The sequence below is a fragment of the Cavia porcellus genome, unplaced genomic scaffold (genome assembly GCF_034190915.1).
Source record: "Cavia porcellus strain 051 isolate PalLab524CR breed Dunkin Hartley unplaced genomic scaffold, mCavPor4.1 scaffold_11, whole genome shotgun sequence".
Lineage (NCBI taxonomy): Eukaryota > Metazoa > Chordata > Mammalia > Rodentia > Caviidae > Cavia > Cavia porcellus.
The window spans coordinates 73,767,018-73,790,613 of NW_026947494.1; the positions used below are offsets into that span (position 1 = coordinate 73,767,018).

Genomic DNA, 23,596 nt, shown 5'->3' on the forward strand with positions numbered 1-23,596 from the left:
AGCATGAAATAGACTTCTATGAGTCATTGTCACAGGCTCTAGGCCTCCAGTTGGACTCATGAGAGGCATTGTCATGGGCTCTAGGTCTTCATCTGAACTCATGCAGGACGTTTCCTTGGGATCCAGGCCCTCATCTGGATTCTTTGGGGTCTTTAGTGTTTGGACAGATTTCCTGCACTTCTTAAATTTGACTCTTTGGGTGACTATTATAAAATAATCCTATAAATTGTGTGTCCTGAATTAAACTATTTTCCTTGCAAATCCTGACAACACCATGTCAGACTATTTCCTGAGTAATCCAGCTTGTTGCAGTTGAATCACTAGTGAAAGAGCAGATGCTAAGATGGGATATTGCATTGGATCACCCTACCCTCTTTTGAGGACTTCCTCAAAAGAGATAAAATATAGCATTATGGTTGACACATTATGTCAACTTGAGCAGTTTAGAAGTAAGAGACTCAGCAGGGAGCCAGGGTTCTTTTTAAATATCCTCATCCTGTGCAAGAGGAGAGCAAGATTTTATGAGTGCTACAGCAGTCCTGGTGAGGGGGTGACCTGTGTACAATATAAGGAGAGAAAAGAGGCTTGCTCTTTCCCTGTTTTGCTCTGGCTGCTGCCTTGAAGTATTTCCCTGATGCCATGTCAATTGACCTTGGAGCCAGCTGATTATGGACTGAAACCTCCACAAACAGTGAGCTAAACAAACCTTTCCTTCTTTAATTTTGGGTGTTGGGTATTTTGCCCCATCAGTGAGAGAAAAGTAATCAAGACAGATAGGTACAGGTACAAGATAGAGCAATTCTTAAAACTTCCACCTGAGATGAACTGGGATGTTATGGTACCATGAATTCTAGCAGACATTTGAGAAATATAAGGAAAATATTAACTGTAAGTACAGTGAAATTGTGTAACTATTACTAGGTACAGTAGACTCTGACAAAAAGATGAGTAATTCTGAAAGTGATTATTTGCAGTTAAAAGCTCAATGTGAAGGCCAAAGGAGCTGCTTGGTGGAGTAGAGAAACTCATTGAAGTTTACCCCATTCATGCAGGTCTTCCTTAATCTCTTTAAGCAAGGTTTTATAGTTTTCAGTGTGCAGCTCTTACATATATTTTGTTAAATTCATCCTTGTTTACATGTTTTCTGGTGTTATTGTATAATTAATCACCAATATAGTGAACATATATCCTGCTACTTTACTAAATTTATTATTTCTAGTAAGTTTTACAGATTCATTAAAATTCTTTATATACATCATTTCATCTAACTTTACAGAGTTTTACTTCTTTCCAATCTGTATGCCTCTTTTTCTTAATTTGTCTTGCACTGACTAGAACCTTTTCACTTAGAAGCACTTTACAGCTTCTTGTTGTCTTGTCTGAGCTTTCAGCCACCCCTTTAGAGCTTTAGAGCCAAAGCACTGTGATCCTGTGACTGCCATTCTGAAGACTAAGAAGCTAGTAAGTGACTAATGGTTGATAAGTGACTCCATTCTGAGACTAAGAAATGGCTGCGGTGGTACCCTTGCTGTACCTTTCAGCTGGGCTGTTGTAGTGTCTCCCACTTACTAGTTCACTAAATGAGTCTTGGTTCTCCTCTCCTCTAGCCATGGCTCTTTAGGTTCCTAGAATCTGAGATCCTGCAAAATCTTTTGATGCGTTTCTCTTTGCTTAAGTTTCTGTAAATTGTGTTGTGATTTGTCTAGAACCTAAGAATCAATCTCAACGCAGGAGTTTACTATGTATTAGAGTAAACTGAATGAGGGTGATCCTGGTATCCTTTATCTACATTGAAATATCATCCTAAGTCTCTTTCCCTTTATGAACCAAACCAGTTCTCTCTGTTTCTCTCTCCTACTGACAGTTAGTAATAATTCAAATGATATACTCCCCAACTTTGTGTCATAACATGGGACAATGATGTAGGAAATGAATGGCCCAAACTAGATCCAAATATTATAAATATCCTTGGCAATAATAATGTAGTCAGGGCGGGGGATGCTCAGCAGCATAAGTGCCTGCCTGTCAAGCATGAGGTCATGAGTTCAATTCCTGGTACCAATAAGTAAATAAATAACATATTGATGAGGGGAGATATAAATATGGAAACAGAATAAATTCTAATGATTAAAAATAGAATAGAGAAGTATAAGTTAAAATAAAAAAATAAGCAGAGCCCTTCCCTGACCTGGAGGGCCTCAGCAGGCCAATAAGAGTACATACCCAACCCAGAGGGCTTTGGCTGGCCAGCAAAAGTGTGATTGAGGCCTCCCTCCACCCAGAGGATCGTAGGTGGGCATGCAAGACTCCAGTGACACAGTAAGGCCCAGTGGAGGGGTACACCATAGACAGATAGGTCTGGTGGCCTACAAAAGTCCGAAGGAGCAGTAACAATATGAGCCAAGCATTGGTTCACATTAATAATCCTGGGCTATTCAGGAAAAATCCAGGAAGAATCCAGGGCTCACCCAGCTGGCCCTGCAGGAAGAATTTAGGTGACTGCCTCTCCCCTACACTGTGGAACCTGGTAACTGGGTAAATGACAACCACATAGTAGACTCTGACTAAGATATACACAATGGACAGGTGAGAGCAGCAAGATGGAAAAGGCTAGTATATGAACCTAGAGGTAGAAATGACAAGACAAAAAAGCAAAATGCAATCTCAGACTTTGAGCCCATTCAGAACAAGATAATCACCATTAAAAGACATTGGAAGACACACACCTGAAATTTCTGAAAAGTTAGCAAGTGAAGTAAAGAAACAAATTCATGAGGCTATAGAGGAAAATAAGATCAGAAATAATCTCTCAGGTAAAAAAAAATGACAACCTTAATGAAGGAATTGCTGAGCATAGCTAGAGAAGACTTAGATTTATTTAAAAAAAAAAACACAGGAAAATCATGAAAACCCTGAATGATCAATATAGAAAAGAAATAGAATGCATAAAATAGATTTAAAGAGATATCCAGGAAATTAAAAATTCTATTGAAAACTGGCGAAACCACTTTAATGAAACTGAAGATAGACTTTCAGACCTTGAAGATAGGATTGTGGCTAGTGATCATGAAAGGAAAGATCTCTTAAAAATAACAAGGGAGTATGAAATAACAATTCAACAGCTCCGGGATGATGCAAAGAAAAACAATATAAGGTTAAGAGGTGTCAATGAAAAAGCAGGAGTAAACACAAATGATATTTTAAAAAAAACTATCTGCAGAAGTAATAACAGAAAATATACCAACCATGGGAACAGAATCTGACATATAGATAAGTGAGGCATATCAAACCCCAAACAGTTATAACCAAAATAAATCTACACCCGGACATATAATAATCAAGATCCCAGAAATTCAGCACAAAAATAGAATATAAAAGCTGTTAGAGAAAGAAACAGATCACCTATAAAGGAAAGCCCATTAGAATCATGGCCAACTTTCAACACAAACCCACAAGTCAAGAAGAACTTAGAGTTAAGTGTTTCAAGCCCCAAAAAGGAAACCCTTCTAACACAGATTGATGTTCCCTGCAAAACTATCATTCAAAATAAATGGAGAAATAAGATACTTCCATAAGAAAAACAATTGAAGAAAATCACACCTACCAAACCAACCCTAGAAAGAGTACTAAAAGATACTCTAAATAGAGATAACAATAGCCACAATCTCAGAACAACAGAAAGAAACCGCCAGGCAGAGCAAGCAATTAACACGGGGGAATGCAGGGAACTAATAAAAGAAAATAATATGACAAAGATATGTCAATACATATGTTATAAATATCAATGTAAATGACCTCAATTCATCATTCAAAAGAAACAGATTGACAGCATGGATCAAGAAACAATATCCAAAAATATACTGCATACAAGAAACACATTTAACTCAGAAAGAAACTCAAAAGAAGGAAGCAATACTCCATGAAACAGGAACTCAGGAAAAAGCAGTGTAGCTATTCTGATTGCAGACAATGTAAACTTCAAGCCAAAAATGATCAAAAGAGATAACAAAGATCACTGCATACTTGTTAGGGGAAAAATTCAAGGGGAAGAGATAACAACCATAAATGCATATGCACAAAATACAGGAACATCCACCTAAGACAAATATTAATAGGCATGAAAAATCAAATAAGCAATAACACAATTGTAACAGGGATACTTAATACCCCATTGTCACAAAGATATGGATCAATTAGACAAAAAGCAAATACATAACAGAACTAAATCAAATATGTGAATAAATGGACTTAATAGACATTTACAAAGTGTTCCACCCAACAACATCAGAATATACATTCTATTCAGCTACACACAGGAAGTTCTCTAAAATAGATCACATACTAGGCAATAGAACATGTTTAAGTAAATGCAAAGGAATTGAACTTATTCCATGCATATTATCTGACCATAGAAGCAATGAAATTTTAAACTAATGGCAAAAACTCCATAATTCATGGAACTTAAATGACACCCCAATAAATAACCAGTGAGTCACAGATGAAATTAAAGAAGAAATTAAACAATATCTACAGTCAATTGAAAATGCAGATACAGGGGCTGGGGATTTAGCTCAGCGGCATAAGCGCCTGCCTTGCAAGCAGGCAGTTGTGAGTTCGATCCCTGGTACCGGTAAAAAGGGAAAAGACAAAAAAAAAAAAAAAAAAGTAAAGAAAGAAAATTCAGATACAGCATACCATAGCCTATTTGGAGGCAATGAAGCAGTCTTAAAAAGGAAATATATAGCAATGAATTCTCACATCAGGGAAATAGAAGAAAGACAACCTAATACTGCACCTCAAACTTCTAGAAAAAGAAGAGTAAGTCAATTTCAAAGTTAATAATAGGAAGGAAACTATGAAGATTAGAGCAGAAATTAATGGAATTGAGACTAAGAAAACAATATAAATAATTAATGAATCAAAAGTTGGTTCTTTAAAAGTATAAAAAAATTGATAAAACCCTAGCCAACCTTATCAAGAAAAGTAAAGAAAAAACTCAAATATATGCAATGATGAATGAAAAGAATGAAATCACTACAAATTCTGAGGCAATTCAGATAATCAATACCTACTTCAAAAATCTTGACTCACATAGGATGAAAAACATAGAAGAAATGGACTGATCCCTAGAAACATATGCATTACCAAAGCTAAATCAAGAAGATATTCTGAATAATCCAATACCAGCTAATGAAATTGAAAATGTAATAAAAAAAAAACCTTATCAACAAAGAAAAGCTCAGATTCTGATGTACTCACAATTGTTTCTTCAAGAAATTTGGGGGAGGTGGCCCTTGCAGGGGGAGAACCTGAATTCCATGCCATGTTGGAACTTAGGACATTGGAAAACCAAACAAGAAGCTCGCCTCTCTGGTAAGTGGCGGTGATGTGGCAGACTGTGGCCCTTCCAAGGGGAGAACCACCAGTGTCTCCTGAGATTGGCTCCATGTTGGAACTTAAGACACTAGGAAGCCAAGCAAACACTTCCCCTCCCTGGTAAGTGGCTGTGGTGTGGCCGGCTGCAGCCCTTCCAGGGGGAAAACCACCAGTGTCTCCTGAGATCCACGCCATGTTGGAACTTAGGACACTGGAAAACCAAGTAAGCAGCTCCCCTCCCTGGTAAGTGGCAGACTACGGCCCCTCCAGGGGGAGATACACCAGTGTCTTCTGAGATCCACATCAAGTTGGAACTTACGAAGCTGGGAAACCAGCAACTAGTCTGCCTCCCTGATAAGCAGTAGTGAACCTACTGGTGCACAGCCTAGAGTCAAACATCCTAATTCCCCTACTCGCCTTCTTCTGTCCCCCTGTTAGCAAATGGGAAACAGAAATCTCAGCATCTCCTGGGAGGTTGATCATAGCAAATAAGGGGGATTTCCTTTACCATCTCTTTGAAGGCAAATATTTTTATTACTGTTTTGCTCTATTCTGATTAGTGGTACTGCCCTATTCAATATTCTGTTTTGATAAGTTCTGTAATGTTCTGTATTTCATTGTATTTTGATATACGTGATTGAAAGAACAACTATTGTAAAGATAACAAAATATACTGTGATAACTATTACTGTTATCCTGGTAACCTACTGTGAAGTTCTGTACCAATTTCACTGTACAATCTTAGTTGGCTTTATTCTGTTGTATTTTACTACTTTCAAAATAAAATTTAAAAATGTATAGAAGAATACAATAAATAAAGAATTGAAATGAAGTGAAAAAAAAGAAATTTGGGGGAGATTTAAGGCTAATATTCTTCAAACTCTTCAAAAAAATTGAAAGGGAAGAAATCTTCCCTAACTCATTCCTGGAGGCAAGTATACTCTGATACCAAAATCAGAGAAGACCCAAACAAAAAGAACTATAGGCCAATCTACCTACTGAACATAGATGCAAAAATCCTCAATAAAATACCAGCAAACAGAATGCATCAAATAATCAAAAAGATTATACACCACGACCAAGTGGAATTCATCCTAGGAATGCAGGAAAGGCTCAATATATGCAAATCAATAAACATAATACACCATTTCGACAGAGCCAAAGACAGAAATCATATAATCATCTCAGTAGATGCAGAAAAAGCTTTTGATAAAGTTCAACATTCATTCATGATAAAAACCCCAGAGAAAACCAGAATAGATAGTCTTTGTCTCAATCTGATAAAAGCCATCTATGATAAATCAATAGTCAACATCATACTAAATGGAAAAAAACCAAAAATTTTCATTCTAAAATCAGGAAACAGATAAGGCTGTCCATTATCAGCATTTCTACTGTTCAGTAGAGTTATGGAAATGTTAACCAGGGCAATTAGACAAGAAAGAGAAATTTTAAAAATAAGGTTAGGAAAGGAAGAAATTATTTGCAAAAGATATGATACTCTACATAGAAAACCCCGAAAATTCCACCAAAAGACTACTAGAGTTAATAACCAAATTCAGTAGCATAGCTAGATACAAAGTTAACACTCAAAATTCAATAGCATTCTTGTATACAAACAAACACAATGAGAGAAATTAGGGAAACCACACCTTTCACAATAGCATCCAAAAAAATAAAATACTTAGGAATCAACCTAAGAAAGGACATAAAGATGTATATATTGAAAATTACAGTACTCTGAATAAGGAGGTTGAAAAGGAATCACAAAATGGAAAGATATACTTGCTCATGGATAGGAAGAATGAAAATGGTCATACTCCCAAAACCCTTATACCGATTTAATGCAATCCTGATCAAAATATCATTAGCATTGCCTCACAAAATTAGAGAAAGCATTCCTAAAATTTACTTGGGAACAGAAGAGACCTAGAATAGTTAAGGCAATCCTGGGCAACAAAGGCAAGGAAGGAGACATTACAATCCCAGAATTGAAATTATACTACAAAGCTACAGTGATATAATCAGCATGATACTGTCAAAAAAGCACAAAACATAAACAAAGCAGAAAACCAGATTTGTGGATCAGTGGAACAGGTCAGAAGATGCAGACACAGCTACAAAGACATTCAGCCACCTCATCTTTGACAAAGGGGCCAAATATGTTCACTACAAGAGTTAGCCTCTTTAATAATTATATTACTAATCTTTGTCAGTTCATCAAAAACAACAGTTTGTGCCTTCAATTTTGATCATTTTTTCATGACTATATCTTGTAATCTGAGCAAAACAAGGGGCAAGAAGATCAGTATTGATCACAGACGTGTGTTGATTTGGTATCATAAGGTATAAAACATGGGACAAACAGGTTCTCAAGAACCACAGGTGTATATAGAAAAGCTTGTTGTATTATTCATTTCCATATTTACCTTTTTTTCTGGTACCAGTGATCAAACTCACAACTTTGTGGTTGCCAGGCAGGTGTTGTGCCCCTGAGCTCTATCCCCAGCCCTTGTATTTATCTTTTTGCTGTGAACCTAGATGAGGGAGTATCTTGATGGTCATACTCTTTTTGAGATGACCACAGAGGCTTGGCTTGGATCACTATTTTATTTCATTTTGTTTTATTTGTTTGTTTGGTACAGAAATTGAACTCATGACCTCGCACTTGCCAGGTTATGTCACTGAGCTAAATTCCTTGCCCAGCAGCACTATTTTAAAACCAAGTCCTGAGTGGAAAAAGGTGACAGAACAGTAGCTCTTCCAGTAGAGATTAAACCCTCTAGCTTTGCTCAATCAGCTAAGGAAGGAGTTGTGGAGGACAAAAAAAAAAAAAAAAAAAAAAAAAAAAAAAAAAAAAAAACAAAAACCCTTCTCCACTACAGTATTGTTTCACTGAGGCTTCAGATTCACAGCCTTAACTGTGCACAGTTACTTTCACCCTCTCAGTTCAGGGACATTATGCTGCTTCACAGACTGAGATTTTCATCATTTGTAAAATAGTCATCCTTTAATTTCGTTCTCAACAACCAGCCTTTGAAAATGCAAATAAATGATGGAAAGAGTCTTTACAAGTCCAGAAAAAAGTGGGCTATGCTATGTGAGATGATTCAGATTTCGACAGTCATTGGCTCCCTGTAAGTACAAGGGGATTCCTTGGCAACAACTATCATTGAGGTTATTCAACCACAGGCTAAAGGAAGGGGAAAGAACAAGGTTGCTTATTTCAGCTGCAGGAGCAAGGAACATTTTGCCTGAGGCTGTTCTGCTGCATCTGTAAGGGCAACACAGCCATTATCTATCCCTTCCACAAAACCTTCTAGCATCTTCCAGCAAAGTGAAGATGAGGATGTCATTGGGCATATAATTATAAATCCAAAACTGATATGAAGCGCTGACCTATTCCAGGAAACTCCCAGCAGGACCTGGCCTGGTCCTCCCCAAAATGGGGATGCTACAGCAGGAAGAACTTCCTTGAGAAAGCACAACCTCACCTAGCTCAGCATGGCAGGTCAGACTGAGTGCCCAGAGGCTGCAGAGTGGATGACTATGCCACTGTGAACTGTGGAGGGGCAAATGCCTGGCCAGCCCTGTCTCTTGCATGTTGTGGTGCAAACTTTGCCAGGGTCCAAATGAGTCTTTAAACTGCTATCCTGCTACATCATGGTGCTTACAGCACACCTGGGGCTGCAGGAGCTGCAGCAGCTTCAATCAGGAAAAAAAAAAAAGGCAGCTGTGGCTGCAGAGGCAGCAACTGCCAAGTCCCCTGGGGTGGGGGGCACTGGAGATGAAGACCATCCCTGGGGGTGAGGTGGAAGCCATGGCCAGAGGCAGGAGCAAGTGGGAGCCCTGGGTGCCCAAATACAGGATATGGGTTTCTCTTCTGCACAAAACACTGAATTATAGACTGTTATAAGGTCCTCGTGAGGTTATTCATCCACTCCAGTTAACCTATTTTCAGATAGTACTTATGTTGTGGTGTGACGCCCTTCACTGAAATGGATACTATATGCACTGGGCAGAAAGACTTTTCTTATATATTTCACACTCTCCAGTTTGTCATTTGGTCATGCCATGTCTCCTGCTTTATCTGTCACTTACATTCCCATTCCCAGTTTCCAGAACATCTCACTCAGGAAAATGCTGCAATAGACAGATTGCTGGCTACTTTCACTGTTATTCCCTCAGATGCCATTCAGTAGGCTTCTGCCTTCCATGCCACCTTTCATCAAAATGCTTCTGCCTTGTGCAAACAGTTTCATTTAACCCAGGAATGGGCTCAAAAAATTGTTAAGCAGGGCCAGGGAGATAGCTCAGCAGCACAGCACCTAGCAAGTATGAGGTCCTGAGTTCAATTCCTAGTACCAAAAGAAAAAGAAAAATTGTTAAGCAATGTTCCTCATGCATACTGCATCTTCCTTCACTCTCTATGGGGGTTAACTCCTAAGGGTTATACCCCAATCATCTCTGGCAGATGGATGTCATTAACCTTCCTGAGTTTGGCTCTCTATGCTGGATCTCCATTTCAGTGGATGCTTCCTCAGGATTTATTTTTGATTCTTCCTTCACTGGTGAAGTGACTGAACATGTCATTGCTTGTTGCTTAGATGCGTTTTGTATTCTTGGCTCCTCATAGGCTCTTAAGTCTGACAGTGGCCCAGCCTACATGAGTGCTGCCTTCCAAATGTTTTGTAAAGCTTTCCATATTTCCCTTATCATTGGAATTCCTTTTATCCTCAAGGTCAAGGAATTTTTGATAGTGCTCACCTCATGCTCAAAATTCAACTATAGTAAAAAAGGGGGTATCCTTCCCTACAAAATTTACACTTCATAGTAGACTTCACTTGGCAGTATATACTATTAGCTTTTTAAATATGACTATGAATGGAACTACAGCAGCAGAAAGACAATTCAATCAGGTAAAAGAAAAAAGCTAGGTAGGGCCCTTTGAAAAGATCTTCATACTGGACAATGGAAGGGACTGAGTCCAGTGCTAATCTGGGATCAAGGCTATGCTTTGTCTTTCCAAAGAATGCTGAATGGCCTATTTGGGTGACAAAGGATGCTATGCAGCTCACGAACCCAGACCCCAAGAAAGAGCTGATTCCATCTTTCAAGAAGCTGACGCTCAGTCTTATGACAGTGATGCCTTGGAAACCACACCACAGCCAACAGACAAAAATGGGGCTACGTCTGACCTGGAGCCTATTAAAGGAATTGATCCAGAATGCCCAGGAGATGGTAACCAAAAATGAGAATCAAAAGTCTGCATGGGTGACAGAGTTTATAGAGATAACTGAGCTAAAAGCTATTATGAAAGAAAAGGACACAAAAGTTACCAGTATATAAAATACCAAAAAATTAATTATAGATAAAAGATTTTGTTTCTTCCAAATTCTTCTTGTAAGAGATCTCTGCTAATTGACCCACAAAAAGAGTCTGACTGGTCTATTCATAATTATAAACTCCTAAAATTGTAAAACAGTTATTATATTTCAATTTGGTCAAAAATATATTTGAGAAGGGGCTGGGGATTTAGCTCAGCGGCATAAGCACCTGCCTTGCAAGCAGGCAGTCGTGAGTTCAATTCCTGGTACCAATAAAAACAAAAAAGACAAAAAAAAAAAAATATATATATATATATATATATATATTTGAGTATATTCTGACTTTGTAAGAAATTCATCTGTCCAATCTGTTAAGCTGTGCACTTCTTTGTCCATTTGTCCAATCAGTTAACAGCTGGGTTTGTTTTATTTGACCTCAACAATTTTTTCACTTTTCCTTTTTCCTTTTGTGTTTTTGGAGCATTTGTTCAAAGTTGAATTTGGTTTATAGATTTAAAAAGCATGCTTCCATACAAGTTGCCAGTTGGTCAAAATGGTGTCAAATTTGTTTTCTCATAGGTCATCAAAAAATTGTTAAGGTAATTAAACAAAAATCCCTTCAGGTGGGGACAGGACTCCTTGGTGAATAAAGGAGCAACTGCCTGCTTTTGTTCTTTCATGGGAAGTTCCAATGATCTCCATAGCCTTGTGGGAGACACCCCAGTAAGTTTAATTAAAAGTATATTATTGTGATACGTTTATGTTGGTCATCATCAAAATATTAATTTTTCTAGACAATAAGTTTTTTGATTTAAAGATGCTCAGGTACAAAGGTTTTCATAAGGCTGTGATAATTTACTGTTGTTAACCTCGTGGTGTATTAAATGTATTCATGCCTCCAGATGTACAGGCCTTCCAAAATGTAACACGGGGACTGTTTATGGTGATACACAGAGTCAGACATCTGCCTTTAACAAAAGCTTACGTGACATACATCCCATTCAAGGTAAACAAGTTAGGTAAAATCTTATGTATTAGATAGGGATGACTGATTAAAAGGGATATTTTATTTCAAAATGAAAATTCAGATGTGTTACAAAAATGTCATCATGAGTGTCATAAAATATTATGTGTGGTTTTTGATTTCTAATTTTCTGTATAAAATATGTAACTGTTGTCCTTAACATTTTACAAGAATTCAATTGTGGGCTAACATATATGGTTAGGAAATACTGGTTCTATTTTGTATAATATTAAACTCACTGCTCCCATTACAATGTAATATCATCCACCTTCTCTTCTGGATGTTCAAAAATTGAGGTTTGGAGACCAAACCTACAAAGATAAAGGGGCTAGGAAGACAGTCAATATTTTGGCCCCAGCCCCTGAAGTCAGTGAGAACCCAGGACATAAGAGAACCTCTGCTGTGACATCCTATAACTTGGTGAGTCTCTGGTCTTCTAACCAAGGAGATTGTGAGACCACAAAGGAGAGTGATCAATGGTATAGTTTACCTAAGGAGAGTCATTAAGAAAAGTCTCCCAAGCTTTCACAAAAAGCAACCTGGTCAAGCAATGGCTGTGACCCCTGCAGATGCTGACGCTGACAGAAGAACTGAGAGGTTACACACTAAATCCTGAGGAGACTTAGCTGACCTTGACAGGTAGCAACAGATTCATTATAATTAATACAGGTCTCACCTTAACTTGGTCTTGAATATCCTACAGAAAAGTATAAGTACAAGGGGCATAAAACAATGCCATAGGAAGATGCTATCTATAATAGAAACTCAAATCACTTAACAGCTTCTTATGATTACTGGTATACAGCTATACCAGTAACTGACTACTGTTATGGATTAATGGGCTGTATAGACATATATTGCTAAATGAAAGGACTTAAAATCTTTGGACTGGAAATCATTAACAATCTCACTCAGAATAAAAAGGGTTAAAGAGTAAGAGGGTCTTCTAAAGAGTCCTCCAAACAGAGCTGCTCTAATTTCAACTGGCCACCCATCACTTGCAGTTACAAAATAGAACAGGGGGAGGTGTGGGGAGTAGCTGAAGCTGTAGGTTGATCATACATGCAGGGCTGGAACAAGGCAGGTCCTGAGAACAAAGAGCACCAGAGGTGAGCCACATGAATGAACTGTTCCAGCAGGAGGTTCCCTGAGGCTACCATGCAGGCAGGTTGCTAGGCAGAGGGGTATCACATGACATCAACTTGACCAATGTACAAATAAATGCCCTGCAGTGGTTGAACAGTTCCTTTCCTCCCATCTGGAAGAGACGGCTCCATCTGAACTCAGCTTTCTGTATTCTGACTCTTGTCTTTATTTCTCCATCTTCACAACATCGATCCCCATTGGGAACTTTGAGAGCTGTGCTGGACACAGCATAAGTACACTTAAAAATGATAAAAATGATAGTAAATACACACACCAGTGACTTAGTCATTATTATCATGAAGTCTTATGTGTTGTACGTATTTTATAAATTATATTTTTACATGACTGGCAGTTCAGAAGGTCTGTTGACACCAGTATCACTGTAAAACATGTGTTCCTCTAAGGTGTCACAAGACAATTGGAATTTTCTGGCTCTCTTATAACCCATGGTACCACCATCATATGTAGCCTATCATTGGCCAAAACATCATTATGCAATGTACGATGTTAATTTCCACAAGAATTTGAAGAGACAAAAACCTGAGTTCAGCCAAGAAGACTAAATGAGTCTCTTAACTTTTCATCAGCATGTATCTTCCTTCCGGTTTTCCTTTCCCATTTGTCTTTTGCCGTCCTTAGGTGCCATGTATAGACTCAACTGTTTAGTTCATAAGTCTTAGTCTCTGGGAGGGATCATGAACAACATCTTTTTGTGTGTTCTCAGTTTCACCCACTCAATTTCAATTGGTTCCTATAACAACCAATAAAATGAGTAATTTGGGCACCACCCTAACTATATGTGAGCAGAGCCTTTCTGGCTTTCCTCAGTTGTGGGGATCATTAGAGTGAATGGTCTGTAAAATCTGTACCAGATATACCAGACAGTCCCCCAATTTTAATTTCCTCTGTATAGATCCTGAAACTATTACTCTGAAACACCTAAAGAAAAACCAGGGAGATCATCTTGCCAACAACACTGATTCACTGTACGTAAAGAAAGATGAGGCTCTAAGCACAAACTGCCCAGAAAGTGGCTAAAGTTTCAATCAAGATTTTGGGAGAAGCCCTCCAAAAGGTTCTCTTTCTGAAGTGCAAATTAAAACACTGAGATTCCATCTCCAGAAAGAATGGCCATGATCAAGAAACCTGCCAGTAACAGATGCTGGGATGGCTGGAGGCTGCAGGAAGGGGGAATCCTCCTTCTTTGTTGGTGAGAGAGCAAACAGTACAATTATCATGGAAATCAATATGGCAATTCCTCAAAAACTTAAAATTAGAAAGTTCACTTGACCCTTTTAGGTACCATCCCCAAAATGTTAAAGACATACCACAGTGATGTGTACATACCCATGTTTACAGTGGCATAATCCAAATACTTAATCTAGGAAGCAGCCTATATGTCTATCAACAGATAACGGGATGAAGAAAATGTAGTTATACACATTGGAGTGTAGGACTACTCTGCCACAAAGAACTTGAGCCATTTGTAGGGAAATGGATGCCCCTTGAGACCATAACATTAAATGAAATGTCAGATACATAAGCTCAAATATCGAAGAATTTCTCTTATATGAGAAACTTAACATATAAATACAAGTACAAAAATAATTAAGTTTTTGAGGAATCCATTCTGATTTCCATGGTAGTTATATCAAAAGTCTAAAATAAAAGATAGACAATAGGGAAAAAAGAGACAGAGAAAAGTTATTCTAATCCAACATGGACAATGTATGTAAAAGTATACCCTGATTTAATGCAATGGTGGTATGTGTTCATATTTTTTTTGGCTTGTTAGTCTGGCTGTTAATCTGTATTGTGCTAATTAATTCTATAAAGACATAAATAAATGAATCTGATGCTGGCCAAAAAAGGAGGATATTGAAACCTGTTATGTACATGTACCCATTTCCTACAATGAATATAATTATATGTACTGCAAACATTTACTAATAAAAAATAAAAATAAAAATAAAAACCAACCCCCCCAAAAAATGGATTTTTTTCCATTTCTAGTCCAAGTACAATAGTAGTCAAAACTCATCACACCAAAACTATATACCTTTTAATGATGGGGCTCCTTCTCCTCTTCTGTCCCTTGCGTCACCGAAACTCAACTCGTGTGGAGTTCTAAGTTTTGTGATGTTCCATTTGCAAAGATGCCAGACAGCAATGCCAGGAGCTTCACTGTGAAATGTCTCAATCTCACAAGATTAAAGTGTCTTTTAATCTCTGTAAGATTTAACCTCAAGGCATTAGCACTAAACTCCTCAAGCCAGTAAGAAGGCATCCCTTAGAAATAGACTATTTTCTGTCTAGTAAAAGCAGATTTTGAATGTTTTAGATAGACACAAACGAAGTAAATCTTTCCTCAGATGACTCCAGATTGCAGAAAGCCAGAGTAGAAAAGAATGCTTTGTATAAAGAAAACATCAATCGAGAAGATACTGTATATATACTAGTACATAGAAAAAGAAAATTTAAAGATTATGAAAAAAATCAATTTAGAGAATCATTTGGGTTTATATACTGTAGACTTTGGCATTGATGTACCAATACCAATATGGTATTGTATTAGTTGGAATGAAAATACTATATGTTATAAAGTTCAAAAAGGAGAAAATAATAAATCTTAAAAGCTCAAAAAGTTGAATAGTAAAAGAATTGCCTGTCCATCCAGGGTTTGCACATAGGAAGGAATTTTATAAACATCACATTACACTTGGTAAATACAATGGATTAGATAATGGCTAAATGCAATTTTCATGCAAAACCTGTAACGTTCCTTTGCTTGCTTTTTCCTTTAACTTCCATCTTATAAGGTAGGTTTAAAACAGTTTTCTACCATGCTCCAGGGATTGAATATCACAAAACTTAAACATCTCTTGCCTGAAAACTACTATCTTCTAAGAAACTGCCAACTAAGTGTACTGGCAACCTCCTAGAACTAAAAAGAAATGAATCATATAAGACAAGTATAATACAAAAGCCTTATAGAATGAGGAATTAAGAATCTGCAAGCAAATAATTTGAGTACTCATTTTTTGAACACTGTAAGGATAAAAATAATAGTGAAATCCTTAAGCTTCATTTAGTAAGTTTTTCAGATGACAAGTAAGTAATTATATTAATTTTGTTTCATGTCTAAGAGCACAAGGAGAGAAACAAAATCAAAATGTTTCAATTGGGAATCATAATGTTGAAAATGACTTAGAAACGTCAGTAGGAACTCAAGCTTTTTAAAAGAAAATATGTTCTCCAATTCTGTTGCTAAAATGAGCCAAAAACAAAAGGTCTTAAGAAAAATGAACCTAATGTTGAGATCATGATTTCTACTGCCATCCTTCCAGGACATCCTGGAGAAATGGCCATTTCAAAGAACCATTAGGCGTCTGTGGCCCTCTGGTGTATAACAGAGAAGAAACAATTGAAATTAAACGGGACCGTGTCAAAAGAACACAACAGGATCCTCACTGGTTAAAGTGGGTCAGTTTGAACAATAAACACAACAATTATTGCAGTTGATAGAATCTATAAAAAACTGTCCACAATGATATAAAGAAGAAAATTTTGCATAAAGTTTAGTAAAGTTGACAACCGTATAGACCATGTTACTTTTGAATTCTTTAATCAAATATGCTATTTTGTCTCATTTACTATCAGTAAAAAAATGCAGACTTTAGCAAATATTAAATACACAGAAAGCACTTCCTGGCTTGTGGGCGGGTGCTGACAAAATGATCTCATAAATTGTGATTAGAAATTGGACTAAGTTGTTCAGGACAGCCAAATTTTAGTTAGATACATTCAAATATCCGAACAAGAACCTTTATGGTCAAGAATCTGATAAAATTACAAGCCAGCATTAAACTCAGATTTCTGAAACCAATTTGAAAGACATTTGCATGTTTTAAAATCCTGTCAAATTACACGGCAGAGAAGTAGGATATATATTAACGTATCTTAAAAGTCAATTATGAAATCCAAAGGATGAGCCCAGATGGTAGCGCTCAAGCTATACGAAGAGACAGAATCAGCAGTGTGCAGAGATCACACCCAGGGACCAGCTTCACTCGCCCCAGGGTCCCACAGGTTCCGCTCCCCTTGACAATTTTTGTTGATCACAGAAAACATAAGTAGCTCTATATTGACTTTACTGGCATAGAAGCCTGTCTATGCTGCATTGCGAAGCATTAAATTCAAATTTCAGAATATCAATAGTATAATGCCACAACTAAACAAAATCAACATGTTCAAAATTGACTACGATCTTTGCACTAGAATTATTACTAAAATGTATTGTTTCTCTACACTTTATTTATTTTTTCCTAATAAAAGCAGGGGTGAGTTTTCACGCTTGTAAACATAAACACAACACATCAGAGCCCCCAGAGAGGCTCCTGCAAGTTCCGGGGCTGAAACCGAGCTGCAACCCGAGCTCTCGGACGCAGCCCCGCCTCGCGGCCCGGTGCGCATGCGCAGACGTGGCCCTCGGCGCGGGTCCCAGCGGTGCCGGGAGGCGGTGCAGTTCCACGCCCTTCCGAGTATGTCCTCCAGCTACTTGATGGCTCTGAACCTTACGGGAAGGTTGTTGCGTACCCAGAAAGGGAGCTGCGCGCACCCTGGGTCGCCTGTCGCGGGGAATGACGGCCTCGCCCACGCGGGGGTGCAGGGGACGCGCGGACCTGCGAGGGACCTGGTGACGGAGGAGGGACGTTCAGCGCCTCTGCCACCGCCCGTGCTCCTGGGGCTCTTAATTGGAATGCAATTAAATGGCTATTAATTTTGCAGTCTGTGGTTCCCTCTCGTGCTAAATACGCTGTTTGCTGGATACTGAAACACGTTAACTAAAAAGTGCAAAAATGTGGTCTTTGAACTAAGAAGTTAGTGGCCAGGTGCCCACTGTCCCTTTCCTTGCTCTCTTTTGTCTCCGCAATTCCAGGTGGTGGCGGCCCTGATACGAACAGATACTTTGCTCTTAGCCTTTGGGAATCCCAAAGGCTTAGTAGATTTGCTCGAAACTTCGCGTTTTTAGTAATGCTAGTAATACAGTAAGCTTTTATGTCTTTTACTTTAAAATGCAAGATCAGAGAAATAGACTTTAAAGTTTAGCTTAGAATGAATGAATTAATTACTTCAGCCCTGGAAGGTACTTTTAAACTAACATTACCTAACAAGTTTGTGTTTCTTTCTGGTGATGTAAAGCTATACACATTCATTTTTTATGAATGTCATAAATAATAATTAGCACTTAGGTGTTATCACCTGCAAATTCTACTCTAAATAAAATTAGAAGCTCTGTTAAAGCCTCCCAACCATCCTCAGGTGGGCATGTTTCCCTCATTTCACAGATGGGAAAACTGAGGAGGTGGGATGGTGAGAAACTGAGACCATCTGACCCTGGAGCCTCTTTACCACCTGCTCATGCTCCGGGACTTTTGTTTCTAAGAACAAGTATTACGTAGTGCATATATTTGTGGTAACAAAATCAGTATTAAAATTTAAGCAATTGTGTAATAGGAATTTTTGTGTTACAAGGAAGAAAATTTCAAAGATCAATTTTGCAATGTAGATTTATAACAATTTTTTACTTTAAAATTTTTCTCTATTCATTATCATCCTTTTATAATTCAGGTTTGATAAAACTGCACAGAGCTGTGTTTCTACAGAAATATTATATGTTATTTTTTTTGCTCAGATTAATCTTGTGGGCTAAAACCATCCTCCTGCCTCAGTCTCTCAAGTAGCAGAGATTATAGGTATATGCCAACACACAGAGCTATGGTTTATCTTTTCTTTTTCTTTGATTAGTTGTTGTTAATCTGGACAAAATTCCACAACTTTTATTTCAAAATGTTTATTCTAATTATTATTTTTGTACTGTTTTCTTATGTGAAAAGTTTGAGGCTCAAATAGGTTGAATATACCGAAGATGACATGCTACACCACAGAGCATAAAATAGAAATCCTCTTCTAGGACTAGCTGGACTTCGGATTGCTGATGCAAGTGGCTTTCACAACCACCTCACTTCAGAGTGTATAGCTGTTACTGTAAAAATGTGGTTACATATCACCAATGTGCATTTGATTAAAAGTAAAGAGCCTAACATTTTGTGTTTTTTTTTAAATAGGATAATATTGTTAGTCTTTTATCCAAAGATATGGTACAAAATTAAATTTTATTATAAATATTAGGAAGAATTTATGGTTTGGTGACTAGATTGAATTTAGTTTCAACATCTTGTTTTCTAACAGATACATGATTCTGAGATATATATGTACAGTGATTCTGTCCACTTTTATTTCTTCAGAATTTTTCTCTTTTGCAGTTTCCCCATGTTTGTTATTTGAAGCTCTGATTATCATGTCAATCATTTTGGTTCTTTTTTTTTTTTTCCTCCCACAGCTTTGCTTCAAGACTTCTTTCATTTGTCTAGAAGCTCTCTTGCAAGTGAGCTCACCTGGGTGGGCTGAGTTGCCTTGGAGAGGAGCAATTTTTAGGAAATCAATATATTGCTTTTTTTTTTTTTTTTTTTAGAAAAGTCTTACAAATTTGCTGTATAAACAGAATAGAAAGTCTTAGAATTTTCCTTTCCCCTGATGAATTTCGGTGCTTTGACCTCAATCAGTGATTCTATTTGGGTCAATTACTTTAAGGTTTCAGTTTTTAATTCACATGAATCTTGCACCTAATTATTCTAGTAAGTGGTTCAACAGATGTCTACTGATGGTATTTCAATTCTTGTAGCCAGTGACTACTGGAAGCGATTTAACGCAGCTGGAGAATAACACTAACAATCATGATAAAGAGCAAAGTGTGCAACAATTTCACTCTATTTTTGTAGCCTCTTAACCCTGGTAATAGTTACTGGATGAGACTTGACAAAAACCGTTTATTATGATTAAAGAAACAATGTAAAGGGGGCGAATCCTGGGGCAGCTCAGTGCCGGGCATGTGGTGAGAGGTTGTTTTGATAGGAGTTTGTGTTAAGTGTAAAATTCTTCATCTGAAAGGGACTGTCATGGGTCGGTCTAATTTCCCCATCTGATAACCCTTGTGAGGGAGAGCACAGATGTAGCTCATTTGGAGAAATCAAGAGAGAGAAGAAAAGAGCCAGAGCGGAGAAGGTGTGATCAGCCATGTTCCAAAGCCCAGTGGCCTTTACTCTCCTGACTTTGGGAAGTGTGATGCCGTCACCGCTGGCCCCCTGCCACTACCTCCCCAGGGAGCTGTCCCCATCAGTGGACTCCCGGCCCTGTAGCAGCCCCTCTGAGCTCCCAGGCAAGGCAGCGAAGCTCTTCCTGGGGGTCACTCCTCCTCGGGCCCCCCGGCTGCCTCGCCGGCTGGCCTGGTGCTCCATTGACTGGGAACAGGTCCACTTGCTACACAGGCTGGGAGCCGGAGGGTTTGGCTCAGTCTACAAGGCCACTTACCGCGGTGTTCCTGTGGCCATCAAGCAAGTGAACAGGCGCACCAAGAACCCACGAGCCGCCCAGCGGAGTTTCTGGGCCGAGCTCAACGTTGCCAGGCTGTGTCACAACAACATAGTCAGGGTGGTGGCCGCCAGCACCCGAACGCCTGCAGGCTCCAATAGTCTGGGTACCATCATCATGGAGTTTGGGGGTGACATCACTTTACACCAAGTCATCTATGGTGCCACCAGCTACCCTGAGGAGAAGCCAGGGGAGCCTCACCCCTGCAAAGGGAAGCATTTAGGCTTGGGGACGTGTCTAAGGTATTCTCTAGATGTTGTAAGCGGCCTGCTTTTCCTCCACTCACAAAGCATCGTGCACTTGGACCTGAAGCCTGCAAACATCTTGATCAGTGAGCAGGATGTCTGTAAAATTGGTGACTTTGGTTGCTCTGAGAACCTAGCAGATCTGCAATGTCTCCAGACCTCTCTGTACCACCTAGGCGGCACATACACTCACCAAGCCCCAGAGCTCCTCAGAGGAGAGCCCATCACTACTAAGGCTGACATCTATTCCTTCGCCATCACCCTCTGGCAAATGACCACCCGGGAAGTGCCCTACTTGGGGGAGAGGCAGTACGTGCTCTATGCGGTGGTGGCCCACAATCTCCGCCCATCCCTGGCAGCAGCTGTCTTCAGAGACTCTATCCTTGGGCAGAGGCTGGAAAGAATGATCAAATGCTGCTGGGGGGCCCTTGCTGCGCAGAGACCCAGTGCAGAGCTCCTGCTGGAGGAGCTGAGCTCTCTAAAAGAGCTCTCTGCAGTGGACTCTGAGCCTGGATCCAGATAAGCGTTTGTCTTTGTTTCTATTTGTTTTTAAAGAGGTAGAGATGTAAAAGAAAACATATTTGTAGGATTCTTCGAAAATAAAGTTGCTAAAAGATCCTTTAGTTGCAAATGCTTTTTTAAAGAAAGATGATGGAGATTTTGGTAATTGTAGAACCATTATTAGCTACCTTTATTCCACAGGAATTTTATGCCTTTCAGAGCTTGGTAATTATTTTAACAGTTCCATAGTGTTACATTTGCTCAAACTTGATAAGAATAATTTGTCTAAAACAGAATTCCCTTGAAGAAGTGCTAAAATCGTCTCTATGTTAGCATGTATCTCACGTCTACCACCTAAATTCAAATCAGTAATTGTTTACTTGAGGTAATTCTAAATCCTCAAGACCTTTAAAACAAATTAGTATGTTTTTTCCTACTCTTTCCCTTATGAAAATTTCGTTTGAGAATGACCTTCTCAAACCTGAACTAAATTTATTTTTAAAGAAATACCTTAAATGTCTTCTAATTTTTTTAAATTTTTATTTACTTTTTGTAGTAGTGGGAATTGAACTCAGGACCTTGCACTTGCCAGGCAGGCAGTTGTCCCTCTGAACTATATTCCCAACTCTCTTGTAATATTTTAAATGTATGTATTGTCATGATAGAAAATTCTTGCTAAAATACTTTGGGGATTTTTATTTATTAATTTTATTTTATTTTATTGGTACAGGGATCGAATTCATGACCTTACTCTTGCCAGGCAGGCGCTTATGCCGTTGAGCTAAATCCCTCTTTGTGGATGTTTTGTTCTCTGTTTTTTTCGTTTTGGTTTGGTTTTGATTTTGGTTCTTTTTGCAGTACTGGAGATCAAACCCAGGACCTTGTCTCTGAACTGCATCATCAGCTCGATTTATTTATTTTATTCAGAGCCTCACTAAGTTTGTTAAGCTGTTCATACTGGTCTCAAATACTCCTGCCCTAGCACCCCAGAGTTCAGGGATTACAGGTAGGAGCTACCAAACCCAGCTGTTAAAATCCTTCTAAACTGGGTATCTTTTACCAGTTTTTTTTTTTATCTCACAAGTAGATGACAAAATAAAGATGATGTGACCTGAGGAAAAATGGTTAATACTGAGAAATGGTAAAGTTTATATTTGACAAAGAACAGCAGGAATCAGATTATTTTTCCTAGATATTAGGAAAAATAGGGGTTGAGCCGAGGCTATAGCTCAGTGGAACGGGTGCTTACCTGGCAAATGCAAGGTTGTGAGTTCGATTCCCAGTACTCCCTCTCCCTCTGAAAAATAGACGGTGTATATAGGCCTGGTTCTTGCGGTGGGGACAGCTCTGACTTTCTTTTAGTGACAGCAGGGTCAGTGCACAGTGGAGTGAAGGCTTCAAGTAGGAGCTGCATGTGTGTGACCATGAAGGACAGAGGGAAAGGCAAATTCTTTAAACAAGGAAGAGACATAGAAATGCATCTGCTATTTGGTTTTAGGATGAAGGAAGCAAAGTTATTTATGTAAAAAAGCAGAGAAGATAAAGATAATTAGTAATGTCCAAGAGAGAAGAGGTGAAAGGTTGTAGTTATGGAAAGACTATAGTCTTGGAGAGAAAGGGCATCTCTTCTCAGGATGGGAACCCTGGAGAGTGACTCAGCTGCCATGATAGGTAAGCTCACCGTAGGAAAAGGGAGAGACGCACGTGTAGGGACCGCTCTTTTTTCTGTCTGGAGTGGCTGAGGGTAGGGGTGTACAGAGTGCGAAGTGGTTTAGAACTGTTCCTGAGGGAAAACAGAGCTCTCTGTGGCCATGTCCTCCTGACAGTGCTGCCAGCACTGTCCAGGTGAGCAATAAACACGGCCTCTGACTTATGATGGGTTTTTTGAAACAATTACTTTGTGATGGTGTAAAAGCAATAGGTATTCAGGAGAAATCACACCTTGAATTCTGAATTTGGATCTTTTCCCTAGCCAGGTAGATGAAATCTGAGCCCCATTCTGTGATGGGCAGCTGCAGTGAGCTGCGTCCCCCTCAGCCTCAAGATGAGGAGAGAAATGGCCAGTGCTCTGCAGTGCTCTGGGTTTTCTGGAGACTGCTACAGCCGGCCTTCCTTAATGGGGGTCCCATTGCTGTGTATTTAACCAGTCATGTGCCAAAAAGAGGCTCATGCAGAGAAAAAGCATCTGTACACATCTGTACAGACTTCTGCTCTTGCCACTCTTCCCCACACAGTGCAGTGGAAGCATTTGCTTTGCGTCTGGTATTACAGGTAATTTAGGGTACCCAGGGAGATGTGCCTATGTTGTATGCATAGACTCTGCCATTTTATATAACAGACTTGAGCATCCTTAGATACAGAGTTTGGTCTTTGCAGAGAGTACTGGCACCAACCCCATTCATATACTGGAAGACAATGTATTCAATAAATTGTAAGATCGTCAACATCATTGTAAAATCCACTTGTGCTAGGCTAGATGAGTTTCG

The 23,596-nt window shown here is 38.9% G+C and overlaps 1 protein-coding gene across 1 annotated transcript; it reads left to right on the plus strand.

The window, feature by feature from the left end:
- The first annotated feature begins 19,998 nt into the window (after window positions 1-19,998).
- Mos (MOS proto-oncogene, serine/threonine kinase) lies at window positions 19,999-21,218 on the plus strand. Its single transcript, XM_003465981.2, has one exon. The coding sequence runs from the start codon at window positions 20,011-20,013 to the stop codon at window positions 21,130-21,132; it is 1,122 nt and encodes a 373-aa protein (XP_003466029.2). The 5' UTR covers window positions 19,999-20,010; the 3' UTR covers window positions 21,133-21,218.
- Window positions 21,219-23,596: the final 2,378 nt, after the last annotated feature.

What these genes read in the sequence shown, in the direction of transcription:
- Mos (XM_003465981.2), top strand. Translation starts at nt 20,011, where the DNA reads ATGTTCCAAAGCCCAGTGGCCTTTACTCTCCTGACTTTGGGAAGTGTG.